The 18,678-nt window shown below is 36.0% G+C and overlaps 1 protein-coding gene across 3 annotated transcripts in view; it reads right to left on the minus strand.

Annotated features, from left to right (window-relative positions):
• TTN (titin) overlaps positions 1-18,678 on the minus strand; it is a 269,061-nt gene that overhangs the window by 149,373 nt on the left and 101,010 nt on the right. For all 3 annotated transcript variants that reach the window (XM_074363962.1, XM_074363965.1, XM_074363963.1), the window contains 27 exons: positions 16,940-17,149; positions 16,656-16,733; positions 16,522-16,548; positions 16,051-16,110; positions 15,653-15,736; positions 14,011-14,076; positions 12,954-13,007; positions 11,669-12,088; positions 11,166-11,228; positions 10,721-10,798; positions 10,478-10,555; positions 9,780-9,866; positions 9,468-9,548; positions 8,366-8,449; positions 7,883-7,966; positions 5,792-5,875; positions 5,488-5,568; positions 5,262-5,342; positions 5,008-5,091; positions 4,656-4,757; positions 4,126-4,233; positions 2,206-2,289; positions 1,948-2,016; positions 1,452-1,535; positions 1,209-1,292; positions 839-922; positions 531-614 (listed from right to left, as the gene is read on the minus strand). In XM_074363962.1, the coding sequence (XP_074220063.1) occupies positions 531-614; positions 839-922; positions 1,209-1,292; positions 1,452-1,535; positions 1,948-2,016; positions 2,206-2,289; positions 4,126-4,233; positions 4,656-4,757; positions 5,008-5,091; positions 5,262-5,342; positions 5,488-5,568; positions 5,792-5,875; positions 7,883-7,966; positions 8,366-8,449; positions 9,468-9,548; positions 9,780-9,866; positions 10,478-10,555; positions 10,721-10,798; positions 11,166-11,228; positions 11,669-12,088; positions 12,954-13,007; positions 14,011-14,076; positions 15,653-15,736; positions 16,051-16,110; positions 16,522-16,548; positions 16,656-16,733; positions 16,940-17,149 (2,583 nt within the window). The remainder of the gene's footprint in view (positions 1-530; positions 615-838; positions 923-1,208; positions 1,293-1,451; positions 1,536-1,947; positions 2,017-2,205; positions 2,290-4,125; positions 4,234-4,655; positions 4,758-5,007; positions 5,092-5,261; positions 5,343-5,487; positions 5,569-5,791; positions 5,876-7,882; positions 7,967-8,365; positions 8,450-9,467; positions 9,549-9,779; positions 9,867-10,477; positions 10,556-10,720; positions 10,799-11,165; positions 11,229-11,668; positions 12,089-12,953; positions 13,008-14,010; positions 14,077-15,652; positions 15,737-16,050; positions 16,111-16,521; positions 16,549-16,655; positions 16,734-16,939; positions 17,150-18,678) is intronic.

The raw sequence follows: 18,678 nt of genomic DNA on the forward strand, positions 1-18,678 counted from the left end.
ATACTTAGAAGACATTGAATAACTTTTAGAAGATCAAGTAGTATTTATAAGAGAATTAAAAAAGACAACTAGACAGCATAAACAATGACTATCAAACAAACATGAGTCAGAAACTTCTGCTACAATAATAGTTTCTTCACTTTAATTCTAAAGTATTTTCATAAGCTCTACTAGCACAAGGTAGAAAACCGAGGATTTAAAAAATTTTTAATTTAGTCAAAGATTGCCACACGAAACAAGCACTTTGGTCAAGGAGTTTAGCATATAGACAAACAAGGATACATTAAAGACAAGTACATTTTAAGGGAAAGTATCTACACATGTTTGGTGGAGCTGTACTTTGTTTTCTGAGAAGAGAGAGAATATTTTCTGGTATCAGAAATGTTTAGTTTTGAGGTGATAGGGAATAGTATATGTGCATCATATACTTTGTAATATGTATTTAACTTACTTTCCCTAAGGGTCCCATTTTCTTTTGATTAGTTTCAATACCTACAAGCTTATTTAGATTCTAGGAGAAGTTGTTATACCTCTGGCTGGTGGTTCCTCCTCTTTTTTAGGTTTGAGTTTTGGAACTTTTTCTTCTGGATCAGCTCTCTTGGGTTCCTCGGGCACTTTAAAGACAGATTTCACTTTAAAGAATTGTTTTCCTCATTCAAACCACAAAAAGGTAGCTGTGTAATAGTAACTCAGACATAAAAGACTTGACATTTTCATAATTTCAAACATAAAACAACAACTGTAACAATAACAACAAAACCCAACACCCGCAACTAGTGTATTTGGTAAAGGGACTCAGGTAAGTACAATATTCTGTGTACTGAAAGGCCCCATGTACCTCTTGGTCTTGGAGGCTCCACTTTTTTAGTGACAGCAACATGAACTTTTTCTTCCTGGGTAATTTGCATGTGCCTCTCAGTCACTTGAAAGATAATTTTAGGATTAGGGGGTTACAGTACTTCAAGTGGAATTTTTAAAAAAATCTATTAACCAGAAAGTACTGTGATTTTAGAACATAATTTTACAAGGTATACACAAAGAAAGTTCACAACAGGTAAGTAATATTCCACCACAGACAAGGCAATAATACATCACTGCCACCAACACAGACCAATAGCCTCCAGGTAAAAGGTGCAACCCAAGGACAGCAGTGGGAGAACCGAGGACAAGACATGTTTCTAGTTGCTGAGCTGCGGGATTTCGTTTACCTTTGGTGGGAGGAGGTTCTTCTATCTTAGCCACTTTGGGAGGAGCCCTTTTCTCAGGAACTGGTTTCTTTGGCTCTTCTGGCACTTAAAAGACATTGGGCAACACAGTCAAGCATATGAATGTGAAAACACGCAACACAGGCACACTTATTTTCTTCTTAATATTATAAAAAGTTGAAGAATGAATCAATTTAAGATTTAAAAACACAAGCATTACTCAGGAATAAAGGAAAACCAATATACCTTTGGCAGGGGGCACCTTTTCCTTTTTGGGAACTGCAGCAGGAATTTTCTTTTCTGGCACAATTTTCTTAGGTACTTCAGGAACTTTAGAAAGATTAGATTGAAGAATGTTAGTTTGTATTACAGAAGAAGAGACTTGGTTTAGGAGTAAAGAACTCTTTTTTTTTTAAGATTATTCTTTAAAAAATTTATTTATTTACTTCTTGTTTTCTGGGGAGGAGGAGGTAATTAGGTTTGTTCGTTTGTTTGTTTATTTGATGGAGGTACTGGGGATTGAACCCAGGACTTCATGCATGCTAAGCATGCACTCTACCACTGAGCTACAACCCTTCCTGCAAGAACTCATTTTTTAAACAGATTACACAAACATTTATGACTACATTCACTAAAAATGTTTACACATATGTGCTGACAAAAACAGGCAGTTTTAAAACGGAAGGCATTATTAGAGCTATTAAGACAAATGGCATCTCGTTTCTTTAAGAGAGAATTGTACCTTTAGCTGGTGGAGGCTCTTCTATTTTAGCCGGAATTTTCGGTTTGGGTACAATTTTCTTCTCAGGCACTTGAAAAGATGATAAAATACGTTTGTAGAAGGTATTTTTCTTTTTAATAAAAATTTAAAGACTCTTCTTAATAAACATGATATTTATCAACATTTGTGATACAGACAAGAAATTAACTACAAGAGAACATTAAGAAGGGGACGAGCCAGACACACAGAGGGCCAGAGTTAATTTCAGAATCAGGATACCTTCAACTGCTTCGGCTTCCACCCTCTCAGAAACCAAGTGCAGCTCTTCTTCTTCCACCACATATTCCTCAGGCTCTTCCATCACTTTAAAGACATCAATTTTAAAGAAGATTAGCTGTAGTGACTTTCATCTTTAACTTCAGCTGTACTTCAGTAGGTCAAAGAGTCATTAAGATAGTAAAGGTTTACCATGTGCCAAATCCCTGATTGTGCTCATTTAAAATACCCAAAGGAAAAGATTTTAATCAAAGCACACGCCCTAACAAATGGAGTATGGGAGATACGTTTCAGTGATTTCATTTTTAAGTGTATTATTAAGATCACAATGCTTGTATTCACAGGAACAGGACAAGTACAAGACAGAAAAACAATTCCAGCGGCTAAGTGTACGAGAATACAGGAATTTGAAGATAAGTTTCAAAAATAACATAACACTCTAGATTTGAAGGCTGAGGGGCTTTCAGAAACATATACTTGAGGAATCATAAATCGGTTTACAAGAAAGAAAAGACCTGTATTGCACATGAAAAACCTACTGAAGACTTGGAAACAAGACTTTTTTCCCAGTTTATTGAGGGCAGGTATGGTAGGATAAGGCAAGAGTCTTCATATGATTTTTAAGCCTATGTGTATAAAGTTAATTATAGAATAGAAAGATCTAGTTACAAACACTAGAAGTAACATTAACAGGGAACCCCATCTCTTCTCTAAATTTCTTGAGCCTAATGAAAACATAAGAATATCTTAAAATGTCTCTCCTTTTAATTAGAGTCTATAGTACTAAAATGCATTTATAATGCATACTGTCAAAAAATAAAATTATATTCATGCAAGGAGAACTTTCCTCATGTACATGTTATGTTTGATTTCCCAAACATTTCTGGAAGGAATGGGGTCATCTTTGAATCCATCACATTCCTGACTTATGCCCAACATCTCGGCCTTTCCCAGGAAGCACCACAGAACTGGTAGCTTCCTCTAGGGAGTCATGTCTTGCTCTGCTCTAAGCTATTGCATTAAGACCGCATGTCTGGATTTCACATGCATTTTCTTCCAAGTGGAGAAGAGGCAGGGTATGTTTTGTTAGCCAGAGACACACTCAAGGGCATCTAACTGTACAATTCTATTCATCTTTTCATTGGGAAGACAGTTAACTTGTTAAGGCACCTATTGACTTCTCTTTAAAGCAGAACTACATTAGAATTTCTTAGTGAAGTTCTTTCAGATATACAGCTTTAGTCAGAATGCTGGATTTTAGCACTAAACCTAGTGGTGTCTCAATTCATCAAAAGATTATCCCCACATGGAAATAAAGCTCATTGTTCAATCCTTAAACTACAGAGAACTAGCATTATAGGTGTGGGAACATCTGAATAACTAGATGATCTAATTCAAGATATTATATGATTATTTTCTCCATACACAAGATATTTTAAAAACTCTGTGTTCAGTGTTTTACTCTCAGACCTGGCCTTGACTTCTGGAATATAATAAGGTAATGTAGTTTCTTACTCATTCAAAATCTGTGAGTCAGGACGCATTAGTGAGTTGTGCTTTATGTTACCCATGTTTTAGACATCAGACTACCAAGGTGAAGATTCTGCCAACCCACTATATATTGAAACCAAGTCCTGTCTACCGGAGGGATAAAAGTATATGGAGACACCTGCACCATTAGTTACCCCTAAACATGAAGCCTTGTTTTCTATATAGCCAAATAAGAGGGGAGGAGAAGCAATACCCTGGGTGTGTACTCTAATTAATGCTCCTGAATCCTGTGTTTTGCTCAAAAGATACAACAATAAGGTCAGTCGATGTTCACTGAATTTGTGTCACTTTCATTAATCAGATAAAACCATCTGGGAAGGAAAATAGCTCATCAAGACTCCAGATCACCTCTGGCTTATTTGCATTGTTTACCTTCATATTCTGTAACCTCCACTTCCTCCTCCTCCTCCTCTCTTTCCTCTTCTCTATAAACTGAAACGGATATTCTTTCCTCTTCTTTTGAGTAACTCCATTCCTCCTCTGCAGATATTTTAAAAGATAAGATTTAATTTAAATTCAGCCTAAATATCCTGAAATACTGATAACAGCCATGTGTTCCCTCCAGATGGAAAATGCTCTTCTAGCTGCTTAGGGTGTGTCCATAGGACTTCCTCATTAGAAGAAGGAGCAGGCTGATTTCAGATAAGGGGGCACTACAGCCCAAGACTGAGAAGAACACTCAAATTAGGTCCAAGTGTGGCCGCTTTCACAATTACCACGTTTTCAGCACCCCATTCACTCTCTTAAAATGATTCAGGACCAACAGAGACACAAAAGACTCAGTCTTAGAGGCTACAATAGACAGATACTGATAAAGACAACTTCTAAATTAAACGGTGTGGAAAGAAGATGCAGAGGAAACACATGCAAACTCATTTCTCCCCTCACTTCCGGTCAGATACCTTCGTGCCGCATGACTTCCACTCTTTGAGGAACTGCAACAGATAGTTTTTCCTCAGCAGCAAATCTTTTTTCTTCTACGACAGTTTTCTTAGAAACTTCAGCTTTAAGAAAGCATTAAAGTGGAAGTTTAAACATCAAGAATCTTAACAGTTCTCTCTCCCTAAAGTTGGGGGAAGATTAGCACAGTACACCACTTTCACTAGCAAAATGGGAAACAAGTACACATCACGAGTACATACACACAAAAATTCTATCTGAAGAGAGACAAAGGGTGGGTACAAGAAGACACCAGATAGGAAAAAGAATCCACTGGCTAAAAGACTTTTGTCAGAGGCTTGAAACAAATCCTACCTCGGGGAGGAGGGGCTTTCTTAGCGACAGGAACTGGCACAGGAACTTTCTCCTCTGGGACAGGTTTCTTGGGCAGAGCTGGCACTTTAAAAACATTGTGCACTTTTAGAACCTCACTGTTATCTCACTGAAGCCCAACACGAAACACAGATACATACTCACAGTGCACATATGTCACAAAACTAACAAAATCATCATTTGCCTTGGAACATAATATTATAAAGGTGATTCTTGGGAAGATGGAGAGACAATACCTTTTGGTGGTGGAACTTCCTCCTCTTTCCGAGGAACAGGTCTTTTTTCTTCGGGAACTTTCTTCTTTGGTATTTCTGGCACTTAAAGGATAGTATTTGATTTAAAAATTCTCAGAAGGGCAAAGTAAATGAGTAACACAGAAATGGTAGGCCCATGAAAGAACACATGCAATTAAAGAAGCTTGAAGGGAAGACAAGGTTATCTCATGGAGATAGGACTGGGTACCTGCTGGTGGGGGAGATTCCTCTCTTTCAGTGATGACGGTTACTTTTTCTTCTGTGACAACCCTCTTCTGTACTTCAGGAACTTGAAAAGACATTAATTTTTACAGTTGACTTCATATTTTCCAAAGTAGCTAATGGCCAGTTATTTTGTAAGAAAGTAGGCAGGTGGACAGGCACTTTTGTTGAATTCTTACACCATAAAACATTCATTTGGAATTACACAAACTAAATCAACAGATAATTAAACACAAAAATGTTTCGGACTCAAGATGTAAAAATAGAGCTTCTTTACTAAGTCACTATACCTTTAGCTGGTGGAGCTTCCTTTTTCTTTGGAACAGGAACAGGAACCTTTTCTTCAGGGACAGGTTTCTTGGTCACCTCTGGGACTTAAAGTTTTGAAAATAAAATGTTAGTTCAGATATAGATCACTTTTATGAATGGACAGAGGCACATACACAAATCTTTATGTAGTTGTTACAGATTTTCTATGCATTGGCAAAATAATGCAGAAAATTAAACTATTGTGTTCTAAAGGTCACAACGTGGTAAATGTCCCAAGTAATGTTACAGAGGCCTTCAGACAATTAAAAATGAGTTATATACAAGAAGAATGTGTACAGAATTCATTCTTTCTCTATGTATTAGTACACTTTTGATAAAAACTAATTAGTCAGTAATTACACGAACAATATAGCGTGTGGGTATGGTATATAGAAAAATCTCGAGAAATGGAGTCTATGAAATCTCGAGAAATGGAGTCTATAATGACAATGGGTGGAATTTACCTAAGACTACCTTTGACTAAGATGTTGTTAGAACCGTTGTATATCTTTATCGTTACTATTTTTTTCCATTTATCTTCTGGTTTTTTTTTTTTTTTTTTTTTGGTGTAGTGTGTACAAAACTCAAGAAACACTTATGCTAGGGTAGCTCTCTCAATCTGACATCCGTGTGTCAGTGGCTTTGGGGAGTTCTGTATGCAAAATTTTGTGGATATGTATATATGTGTTTTTCTCTAAGATAATCTCCCTAGTTTTCTACAGGGTCTATGACCCAAAAAGTGTTTACAAATGGGTTTAATTTACATCTTCTAAGTGTTGATGATGGTGAGGTTTTAACTGGCAGATGTAGCTTATCAGCAGGCATTATCGGTAAAAATTGCTTCCATTTTAAATAAGATATTGACAGTTTTCATGAACCCCTGCACCTCTACACTTGTATTTGTAGTATCTTGATATAATTATACAGATACACATTTATGCGTGTACATCATATGTTGTGCATACATGAGAGGTTTATACATACATGTTACTAAATGTATTTATTTTTATGAATAAATAAGACATGTTTCTTTGTCTCCTTAGGAGTGACCAAGAGACTTTGGTATTAGTACTGGTTTTCATAATATAACCTTTTGATTATAATCATTATATTTTATTTTCACATAATCATTATTATTTTAATGATTAGGTAATTAGAGATTATTCTTTAAAAATCATTTGATAAAAAACTCTGAAATAGCCAGGAGCCTGAGAAAGACAGAAGTAGATCTGATTCGGGAAGAAAATGAAAATATAGAGAAATCAGGCAAAGGGGAGAACAACTTAAAATGCATGATTTCAGTAAGTCTGCTTTCTCCCAAGCTGGATTATGCTGAATTTCTCTGTAACTGACCAGATATGTGTGGTTTGTAGCTGCATAACCTCCATGAAGTAGTGTCTTTTATCACAAAACCCCCAAAACCAACCAAATCCAAAAAAGCATAGCAAGGATTAGCACATCTGAATCCAAACATACCTATCTAAAAGGTTCCCTGACTCACTAATTAGATAATTGTAACATTTACGGCAAATATTGATGTTCAATTAATGTCTCAAGAAACATGGTGAAAAGTGTCAAAAACTGAGGTTTCCAACTACTCAAGAGCACGGATTATTGACTTTTCAGAGGAGTGGCAGTTACCAGCAGCACTGTGCACGTCTTTATCTAGTTAACATTCAGTTCTGCCAAACTCTCTCCGGTATCTCACTGTAACTCAGGAAATGTTTTTTATTAAGAACAAGTCATATAGTTCAGGGGTGAAAGGGTTTTTCTTAGAAGCATCCCTGTAGGATATGAGTTTCACAAATAGTTCTTCTTTCTCGAAGAGAAGGAAGATATTAAAAATTTAAGATAGCAGTTTGATATAGTTACTTTTAAAAACAGCTTCTTTTAATGTTTGGTATCATAAATAATGTATGTCAAGAGTACAGTTCCTGAAGCTGACAAACAAATGAAAACACCAGGGGCATGTAAAAGACACGAAATAAAAAGACAGCATAGTACAAAGACTGTATAAAACAAAGGACTGGCATGTGGGGCAAAGGGCTGCCCAGTGATCAGTTCTGGTGTACCTTTCGGGGGAGCGGGAGGTTCCTTCTTGGGCACAGGAACTGGCTTTTTCTCCTCTGGCACAGGTTTCTTTGGAACTTCAGGAACTTTAAAGACACCATTGTTGAAACAATGTTGAGAACTCTAGTCTCCTTCTGAGATACTTACGATTACATTAAAGCTTAACTCCTCAATAAGAGTGTAAGAATTTAGGAAGTAATTTAATATGCTCTACCCGTAATGAAAATCCATGCTAAGTACATCAGTACCATAGAGACACTACATATATTACATGAAGCCAACAAAGACCCAATCAACATGGTCTGGAGTCTTAAAGTGTTATTGGCACTTACATAACATATTGCCACGAATTAATGAAATCAACATACACAGAATTAAATATATTACAAATGGTTTACAGGTGCTATTCCATTAACACAGATCCCATAGAAAAAGGTACAAGAAGACAGACACTGTGACTTTTTTTTTCAAAACTATGATTCTACCTTTGGCTGGTGGGGGTTCCACCTTTTTAGGAACGGGAACAGGGACCACTTCTTCTGGGACTGGTTTCTTGGGTGGCTCAGGGACTTTAAAAAAAAAAATGGGCAGTTGTTGAGAAATTGTGCATTTTGATAAGGCATATGCTGTTACGAGACTCAAAGAGTAGACATTCTGGTTTTATACCAATTGAATGCAAGAAAGTTATGTGTTACAAACAAGGATAAAAGGCAAGGGACCAGTAGCTAATTAGAAACTGCTGTGGCTGTTATTCACTTCTAACTGCAGGAACCTCCACCTTCCTCAGAACAAGTAGGAGTAGGAGGAGCATCCCTTCCTCAGAGGTGCAGTGCCTGCTCCTCAGACACCAGTTTTAGAAACTTTTATAAAGCAGCTGTGTTATAACAATTGCATTAGACTATCTTAAATAATTTTTGTATTCTAATCGTTTAACAATTTGACTGGGGGTGGGAGAGATTGGTGGTGGGAGGAGAGCCCTAATTTGTTTCTGCTGCCGATTTCCAAGTTCCGACTACCCTGGTGGTGCAAATACACACATCCTGGCTAAAAGCCTTGACACTGCTGTTGTAGAGTTGGGAGGGGATACGCAGCAGTGCACAACCACCCAGTATTTCCACCACACAGATGCAACTGACAAACAACTTCAGAAACATAGACAGCAGTAAAATAGGAAGTAGTGAGTTTTGAGCATTTATTAACGTAGTTTTAAATATAATTTATTTAATTGTAAGTTTATATAATGTAACTTTTAATCATGGAGGTGTTAAACGCTGGTTAGCAAAATTCCTGAAAATCTAACCATCAGCTCTGGTGAGCGGGTATCAGCTGGCTCCAGGACATTGCATTTCCATTTCCTAATAGCTGGTCACTAGATTGTAAGCTCTCTGAAGTGGGGCGGGGGGCAGAGCCTCCAAGAATTCTCATTCCTCTCTCTGGGACCCTCTTCATGGTCTCCTCATCCCCCTGTGAGGTTCTTTATATACAGTGGCTCTAGGTCTGCAGACTGTGTGACTAAATCTATTAAATATTCAGATATTTACTATGGAACTTTTAAAAGATTTTAAACTTAGAATGAATCACTAATACCTTTAGGTGGAGGCTCAGTCTTTTTGGAAACAGCGACGTGAACTTTCTCTTCGGTAATGATTTTCTTTTGTACTTCGGGGACTTTAAAAAATGTACATTTTAGTTACTGGTGTGCCGTACTGTGGGTGGTAATTATAATTTACAAAGAGTATTTAAATGCAAATTTAAACAGACAAATGTGAAATGAAAAGATGACAGATTCACAAGGAGACAGGGATGGCCACACAATCACAGCTTAGGTAAGAAGAAGAGGGATACGTATCCATCAGAAGCCCTTCCATTTGAGTCCCCAGATTCAAATGTGCCTGATACCTGTGACTGACACCTCCTCCTCTGTGTGAGAAGCAAGGAACATCTTTTCTTCTGAAATAACCATCTTCTTTGTATGTACAGCCGGTACTTTAAAGAGAGTATTTCACATTAGTACATCTTTTTCCAGGTTGAGACATCAGATCAAATACACGGGTTGTACACTATATTTAAGTCCTTAGACACAGAAGGAGTGGGTTAATAAGACAGCTTGAGAACAAGTTCAGCATTGACAAGAAGACAAAGCGTGTTTTGATCTACAGGAACAAACAACCCATGCAGCCTTTATCAAACAGTATTAAATGGGAATCAAATAGACACAACTTCTTCACACGGGATGTGGTGCTTTCCCAAATCCATTAGGGTTTATTCATACAAGTGAGAGGATGGGGACCATTATATGGAATGGAATGCATTGCATAGTAAAGTTAGAAGACTAGTGATCAAACACAAAACCTTCCTTAAATTTAAAAAAAAAATTATGTAATTTTAAAGCCAAACTAAAAACATAGATAATGTTATTATTAACTTAAATTATATAAATGTGCAATGTCAAATGTATATTATATAATATAATGTACATAATATGTATTTATTTTGGTGATTTCAGATTCGTGAATTGTTCAGGACTATATGTATACATAACCATATACATCAATAAAAATGTTTAAAACTTGTAGCTAAAAGACAAAAATGTATACCTTTCACTTCAATAACTTCTTCCTGCACTGGAGTCCGAGAAGGTTTTTGTGGAACAATCTTCTTTGAAACTTCAGGTACTTAAAAAATATGTACAAATATATTTGTATTGTGAAGAATATTGTTTTGCACAAAAGTTTAAAATATATTAGTTTAGAGGACTATATAAACAACTAACATGTGACTATATATCAATAAACAGGTTACTTGTGTACATGGTACTAGGATGTTTTAAATGATAATACCTTTGGTGACTTGAACTTTTTCTTCTTCCATTCTTCGAGAAGTCTTTTCAATTTTTTCAACTATGGGCTTCTTTACAACTGCAAGCATTTTAAAGAAATTGCAGTACTTTTAGAATTTCTATTAAAATAGTCTCTTTTTCTCTCATTTTTTTTTAAAAAAGAGAGAGACACGTTTGTTGCACTGAAGTTTAAGTACAAGCTTCTGTACCTCAAGTATTTTGGTTATATTTTATTGTATATTTACCATAACAATCTTTTTATCATCTTTTTATGTTTGCATTAAATTAATCAGGTAGATAGTCTTAGGGAAAAAATCATTGCTACAATGAAGCTTTGAGAAGAAGTTGTGCCTATTGGATTGAACTGGTGATTCATACATCTTTGCCCACAAGCTGTGATAACGATGTTGATGCTCTGACCTATTGACATCATTCTGACGACATACCTTTAGGAGGTGGTGCTGCTTTCTTTTCGGGCACTTTTGCTGGAATTTTCCTCTCTTGTGATTCTTTAACAAAAACACAGGAATAAGAAGGGGTGCTTGAGTAGGTAGGTTCTACTAGAGTGTATCAATTGGCAAATGATATAAGTTAAGAGTAACACTGAACTGTGTAAATTATTGTATATTTGGGAACTTTACTGCTAAAGGGATTTTTCCTGCTGGATTTAGAAGCAGGATCAAACAGAGATGCAGCAAGGCAGTGAAAGTAAAACTTGAACTTCCGCATTAGAAAAGGGCACTTGCAATTTAGTCTCCATAATAGGATGAAATGATTCAACTTACAATGTCATGAAAGTAACTGAAGAAAACAACTGTTAAAGCTTCTAAAGATTCCTAACTTTAAAAAATGCAAATGGTCATCTATTTCATATCTATTGTAAATCAGGTTAATAACACTGAAAATATCAAGAACTGAGCAAAAATGAGGAAGAGAGAAAAAAAATTACCCAATGAATACACTCCTTCATAAACCTCCTTTTGAACTTGGATGACCTCTCCTTCTTGATAAGTCTCTTCCCATTCTTCCTCCTCTTCGTCATAACCTTCTGCCCTTTCATAGTATTCTTGCCCTTCTTCAAAATCTTCTTCCCATTCCTCGTGAACTTCCCTTTCAGCTTCGACCTTGGTCTCTTCATAGTCTTCATCTGGTTCCTCATAATAAGGTTCCTCAAATGGCTCTGTGTATGGTTCCATCTCTAGTTCGTCATAAGGTTCTTCCACAGATTCTATGAAAAGTCTCTTCTCCTCATAGACTGCTTGCTTTTTCTCATACACAGCTTCTTTTTCTTTCTGAACCTCCTTCTTTCTGGTTATGGTTGTGATTTTCACTTCTTCCGCCTTGGAGGATACATCGATAATTTCAGCAGCTAAAATAAATAAATAAATTTTAAAAGATAATATTAGCATATTAATTATATCCATATAGTTATTTCACTAAATGAAAGTCAATGTGGTAAAGCAATATCAGTATTTCAGATCTCAGCATTATATTGATCATTTACATTTTTTGTGTTGGTTCTGTTTGCATTTTTGTCTATTATGGAACACAGTCAGGAGTGTCAAGATATACTCTCCTCTTAACTTGAGGGTTTTTCTGGTGTGAACAAAATGGCATTTGGCAAATATTATCAAATAGAACACATCTTCCATTGTTTTAGGAGAGCTCCAGGGTGCAAAATCCTTAGTTCTTTTCCCCATGGATTATCTTAATATTTGATCATTTTATGGAATTTATATTTAATATTTCTAGTTATTTAAATGTCCAATTATTCTTTTAAAAACAGTATTAATTTTAAAGCTACATTTTAGACTATCGACTATAACTCTTCAGTTTAATAAAGATAATATTTAGAATTATGTAACCAAATCAATCCATTGCTTTTATAGAACAACTTAAAGAAAATGAAGGCTAACATTATTTATATGATTCTTAACATTTGCCTTAGCTACAGCTGAAACAATCAGGGGTGACCCCTCCCTCTCTAGCCCTCAGCACTTCTTTCCCCGTGCTCCTTGCCCTGAGGCTGCACAAACGTCTGCCTGTGTTTCCTTTCCTGGTATCAGAGCAACAGGTAGTAGCCATCCCTGCTAATGCTAATTTTACTAGAGCAGAGGAGATGCTACAACTTTGCAGGAAGTGAGAAGCCTGATACACAGAAATAAGAATACAATGCAGAGATGCAGCTCTCAGAAATAGAGTCAAATATTTAATAATTTAGTAATTGCATTTACCTTTTGCTGGAATTAAAGCAGTAGGAGGTGGGGGCTTCTTGGCAACCTCTGGGACTGTAAAAACATAAAGCAGACATTTATTTTTAGATTATGCATTTTTTAATGCTTACTAACCTTGCACACCCTTATTAGTCACGTGTATGACCTGATGCTACTAGTCATATATCAAAGACTTATATAATGTCCAAATTTAGCTCCCCAGAAATGCTATGCAATGCTGTATTAATGAGAATGCAGGGAGGCTGAAATTTTATTAGTTTAGGTTGATTTAAAACACTTTAAATTAACATGAAACATGAGAATATTCAATATGCCTAATGCTAAAAAATAACGCGTGTTTAATTTTTTCAGTGAATAACAGTAAAGTCCAGGCTTTTGAGCTGCTTCTTATTCTATAATGTTTCACAAATCACCAATCAGAAAGAAGTCTCAGTGAATGGTGCTTTGTGCTCCTGGATTCTCCTGTTAGGAGGTTCCTGTGCTCTAATCTTAGCCAAATAGCTTTCTTGGAGAAAAATATTTGTTTAAACCTAGTTATCCAATTTTCTTCCTAAAAACTTTCTAGGATAAAGAAAAAATAGTCATTAAATTGGTCCTCCTGCAAAATAGTTCTTTTTTTTTTTTTTTTCTGTAAGTACTGGCATTTAGCTCAGGTGAACCAGGAAGGATGCTGACTTTGGCTGGAGCCGCCCCTTGAAACCAGCACCAGCCCTTGACCTTCTATTGGTGCGACTCGATCAAGACAAGCTGTTGTACTAGACCAGCTGTTGCCTTCTTTAAATTACCATCCAGAGATAAGAAGAACTCTCTAGTGTTGCCATTGGGTGCTATGGGCAGACACAGGCACAAGGGGACAGGGGAAGAAAAAAGGGGTGTGGCAAGAAAGTTGAGAAAGAAAAAGTAAAAACTGAGTCAAAGAGGAGGGTGAGAATGAGTGAAGGATACGGTACCATTTTGTGAATTCACACTCTTACCCTTCCTCTCTCTTCCACTATTTGGGATTTAAATGTTAACCAAGAGAAAGGCAGTAAGACTGAATTTTGATTAACTGTACTACCTTCAGGTGGTGCCTCTTTGGGCTTTGCGACTCTTTTAGCATCTTTCTTCACAGCTTTTTTGGTCACTGAAAAATGAGATATCAGATGTAAATTACTAAAATGTTTTCAGGAAACTAGGAGGTTTATTGAAATGGTTTATTTTTTTCACATGTTTTGATGGTAACAAGAGACTCTGCACATTATTCCAAGACACCTGTTTCAGAAAGACCTCGGACTTGAAAGCAGAAAACTTTTTTGGAAGGAGAGAGAATATGTAGGGTGATTTTACATCTTCACTGATTTTATACTTGCTTAAAGTTTTCGAAACATCTAGGGTGAGCCTAAGTGATATCATGAATAGAAAAGGTACATCTTTTCTTCTTTGTTTCACTTAGGTAAGAACACTTTAAATATGTCAGGAAAAAGACTAAGAAGTGAATTAGTAACAGTAAAGTCCTATCTATGCTATAAGGTGGAAACTTTCTTTTACTGTTGCTGACATTATACCCTGATCGTGGTCCCTGACCATAACTTGATTATGGCTCCTAGTACTCATGAATAAATAACACTGTTTTGCATTTTTAAAGCACAATTTAATTTCTCAAGTTTCCCACTGGGTATTTAAACTTAGTCATGTTGACACTAACACTCAAAGAATAAATCATTAAGATAAATTATTATTCCTGACAACAAATAGAAGTGGAAATCCATTTTACGAATTTTGATTCTTGCTCCTTTTTGCTATCAGAAGTAGATGAAATATAGTTAACTATATTCATATAAATTTAAAAAAATGTTTTTCTTTGTTATTGAGTCATAAAGCTGGAAGTGTCCTTTTTTTTAAACTGAATTTCCCCTGAAGCTGACTGAAAATTAGCTCAAGCTTTTGACACCAATTGCAGTGGTTATTAGGGGACTAGCGAGTCAAACCCTGGGAAACCACTACAGTAATGGTGGCTTGGCTTTGGAAAAATGTGACTTTGACATGTAGAATTTTTTTCCTGATGATGCTGGGAGAATTCTAACAGCAAGTCTGAACTCCCCAGAACTCTGGAAAGGAAGTCTGATGACTAATTAGTTGAGCAGCTTGGTGACACAAATAGTATAATTTATCTATTAAAACATTTGAAAAAGACAATTCTCTGGCACACTCAAGAGTTTACTGGAGAGCTCTTTCTTTAGCTTAAAGAAAAATGAAATCTATCAAAAATATTTTAAATCATAATTTTTGTATAAAATGGTGAATTTTAAAAAGTAGCTAATAGTGTAACTGAGAAAAAACACAAGCTATAATCTTCACCTTGACTATACCTAATATGTTTTATTTCTATAAGCTTCACTAGAATTTGATTCTATCATTTTATTGTTATGTATTGTAGTTAGGAAAATATGAAATGTGTAATCAGTTTGCCACTAATGCTTAAGTTATTTCTTTAAAAATATTTTAATATTAAACATCGTATTTGGTTTGTCTGATGATTTTCAGACTTTTAGGCGCATGTCTCACATAACTTAGTTAATACTTAGAGCAAATAATTCACATTTTAAAAGGCAGTTCAACCTGCTGACCACTAGAGGGCCAACGTGTTTCATTAAACAATTTTCTAGGTCTGCAATAGTTACATTCTCTATTTTGACATCCAGGCAAATAACATGTAATACCTTCAATACGTTTTGCTGGTGGTTTCTTTTCTTCAGGTAATGGTAGCAACAGAGGGATAGGAGGAACAGCCGTAGGAGGAATTTCTGAAGAAAATAAATGCCATTATAAGTAACATGGTTTGGTTTCTTATTTTGTGTGAAATACAATGAAAAGTCTCATGCATTTCTTGCAGTACTTCAAAAGTGTTAGAGTACCAATTCATCAATCAGAATAAAAATAGCACTTATTTATAACTGTAACTACTCTTTTGCTTTGATTTGTAATCACACAGGCGAAGATGACGTGGATGGGTTTATTCTTGCTTTATGCTGCGGTTTGGCGTAGGTAATGTCCTGGCGGGGTTGGGGGGGGTGGAGTACTGCCGCTTCAGGCTCAGGAGTCGCGCGCTGGGACTTACCTTCTGGTGGCACCGCTCTGATAGGCATGGTGGGGATTGGAACTCTGGAATCAGGAATGTCTGAAAGGGACATTTAATAATGATAAGCACAGAGAGACTGAAGACACAGATATTTATTAGACAACTAAGGTGTGTTTGACTGCCAGGCATTTCCAACAGCAGAATCTAATATGCAGACACAAAGATATTAAGATTCTTTTGTGTGTAACCACACAGGCAAATCTATTCCCTATGAAGATGTGTTTTGTTCTATGGCCACATCGTTTGGCTTGATACTAGATAGCAGCTGAATGTGACCTCAGAACCTCTAATTTCCCAAACTCACAAAGCCTAACATGTATTATTTTCCTGAAAAACATTCTGTTGAAAAAAAGAAATCGTATTTGTAGATATGTTCGTTTGGCTTCTATTATTTACAAAATTACACTAAATGTATTGTAAGCGAGGATTGATTTTTTTTTTTTAACTTACCTGGAGGCTTCATCTCAAGTTTGATTTCTGCAAAAGAAAAAAAAAATGATGTTTTTTAAAATTGAGAATGGTCTTGGCAGGCTACTTTGTTTCAGATGGCCGTGTGATTTTAATGGGGTGTTTTGTTCTCTGACCTTTAGTTGTTAAGTACAGCTCTGCTGTGCTTCTGGCTTCACCTCTCGGCTCCAGTCGAGCAATTACTGAGTAGACACCTAAGGGAAAAAATCACAAAACGCTTGCTTTCTGATATGTTTGCAAATAACATTTCTTTATTTCCAAACAGCAAGTACTTATTTATATTCCTCTTTCCTAAAAAAGTAATCTAGATAGAATTACAACGTTTAAGGGTAAACTAGGACAGAAATCTAAAAACAAAGTTTAAATTCTAAATTCACAGGGACACTGTCTATTAAGTTACCTTCGTCATCTGGGGTCACGTTGTGGATGGTCATATAATGGCACCGACCATCATTCCTAAAGTTGTATTTCTGGCTCTCGGTCAGTTCTGTTGGCCCTTTGTACCATGTTACAATGGCGTCATCAAAGGACACTTCACACTCGAAGGTGGCAGATTGATGTTCACTCACCACGATGTTCTGTATGCGCCTCGTAAACTGAATTGGTTCAGCTGTTTAAGTACAAAAAGAGTTCAAAGTTAGATTGCACAGGGAAGAATTTCTTTCGCTGTGCTTTCCCCCCAAGACGTTTAAAGTCTCCATCTTTTTATCCAACTGGAAAATAGCAGAAAAAAGGCTGAAAATATAAAACAAGAAGAAAGTGCACTTCTTTGCATCAGTAACAAAAAATTATCCCAAGATTTCAGTGTATTCCTACAGGATCAAAGTATGAAAGTGTAAAGAAATCCTTGAAAGTCCTTAAAATACTTACATGAAGGCAATAGTCCAGGGTGCTTATACCCCAAAGTCAAATTTAAACTTGAAAAATGTTAGTGAAATGGGAGGTTCTAAATAAACGGAACATAAACTTAATTTTACTGTATACTTTATTCCCCCTGAAATTCTTCCTTTCCTCTGTAAAATAATTCTGCTTGCTATTCAGGATTTAGAATTGCTTATTAGTTGACCTGTATAACTCCTGTGAAATAATTTCAAACTTAATAGGAAATCTGTACTTCTAAATTTCAAAGGATTCATTTTCAAGGGTTCTGAAACCTGCTTTGCAAGCACCTTGGGGCAGGCATGGAGTCCATCCACTGGGGACAGCAGGGTGTTTAGTAGAATGGCCTGGAGTGGAGGTCTTTCTGCAAAATTGTATCTGGAAGGCTGGAATGAACATCTTAGATGTCATACGTACTCTGGTGAGCTTTTTTTTAAGGATCGTACAAAAATATGCGATTAGTTTTTAAAATAAGTGGTTTCAACTGGATCCTTTAAATTGAAAACTATTTAAAATTTTTGAATGTAAACTACAACCTTGCTATCGACTGGAAAGCAAGTCAGAAAAGTTGAAATAGTTATGTAACTAAGAAGTCATATGGTTGTTATTTCAACAGCTCTCAATGGGCTCCAACACCTGGAAGCAGAGGCTATCAACAGAGTCAAATGTTGCTGAATACAGCTTCAGGATGTCTCCGGACAGTGCCTGCAATCCACGATTAGGAAACAAATATTGTGGCACCTAAATCCTGAGATTCCACTTCATTTCAGAGATTCAGAAGGCTGGAATGTGATATTCTTAGGAAATAATTATTTTTTTTAAATAGCTGCTAATCACACATCACATATGTTGTTAATTTTATAAAGTTTCATATAGATAGAGTCAGACTGATTCCTATAAACAAAATGTCAACTTCTAGCCAAAATCCTCTAGACAGCCATGAAATCTGGTTCGTTCCAAGATTTCTTTCTAGGATTCAAAATCATAGATATGAGAATTATGGAGTTTAGTAGATTTGTAAAGAATTCCTGGATTTAGCAGAATTATGAAATTTACCAGAAATAACTGTTAGAAAGTCATTTCTCAGTTTGGATTACCAGAAATAACTGTTAGAAAGTCATTTCTCAGTTTGGACTGAAATCTGCTTCTGGTCAAAAAAAAAAAAAAAAGAAGAACTATGCAAAAGAAGTGGCATTTATGTGAACACTTCCCTTTTGATTTTGTATGAATTTTGAGATGTGAGTGAATGCTATGAGTTTT

Source organism: Camelus bactrianus, chromosome 5 (assembly GCF_048773025.1).
Source record: "Camelus bactrianus isolate YW-2024 breed Bactrian camel chromosome 5, ASM4877302v1, whole genome shotgun sequence".
In the NCBI taxonomy this organism is placed as follows: domain Eukaryota; kingdom Metazoa; phylum Chordata; class Mammalia; order Artiodactyla; family Camelidae; genus Camelus; species Camelus bactrianus.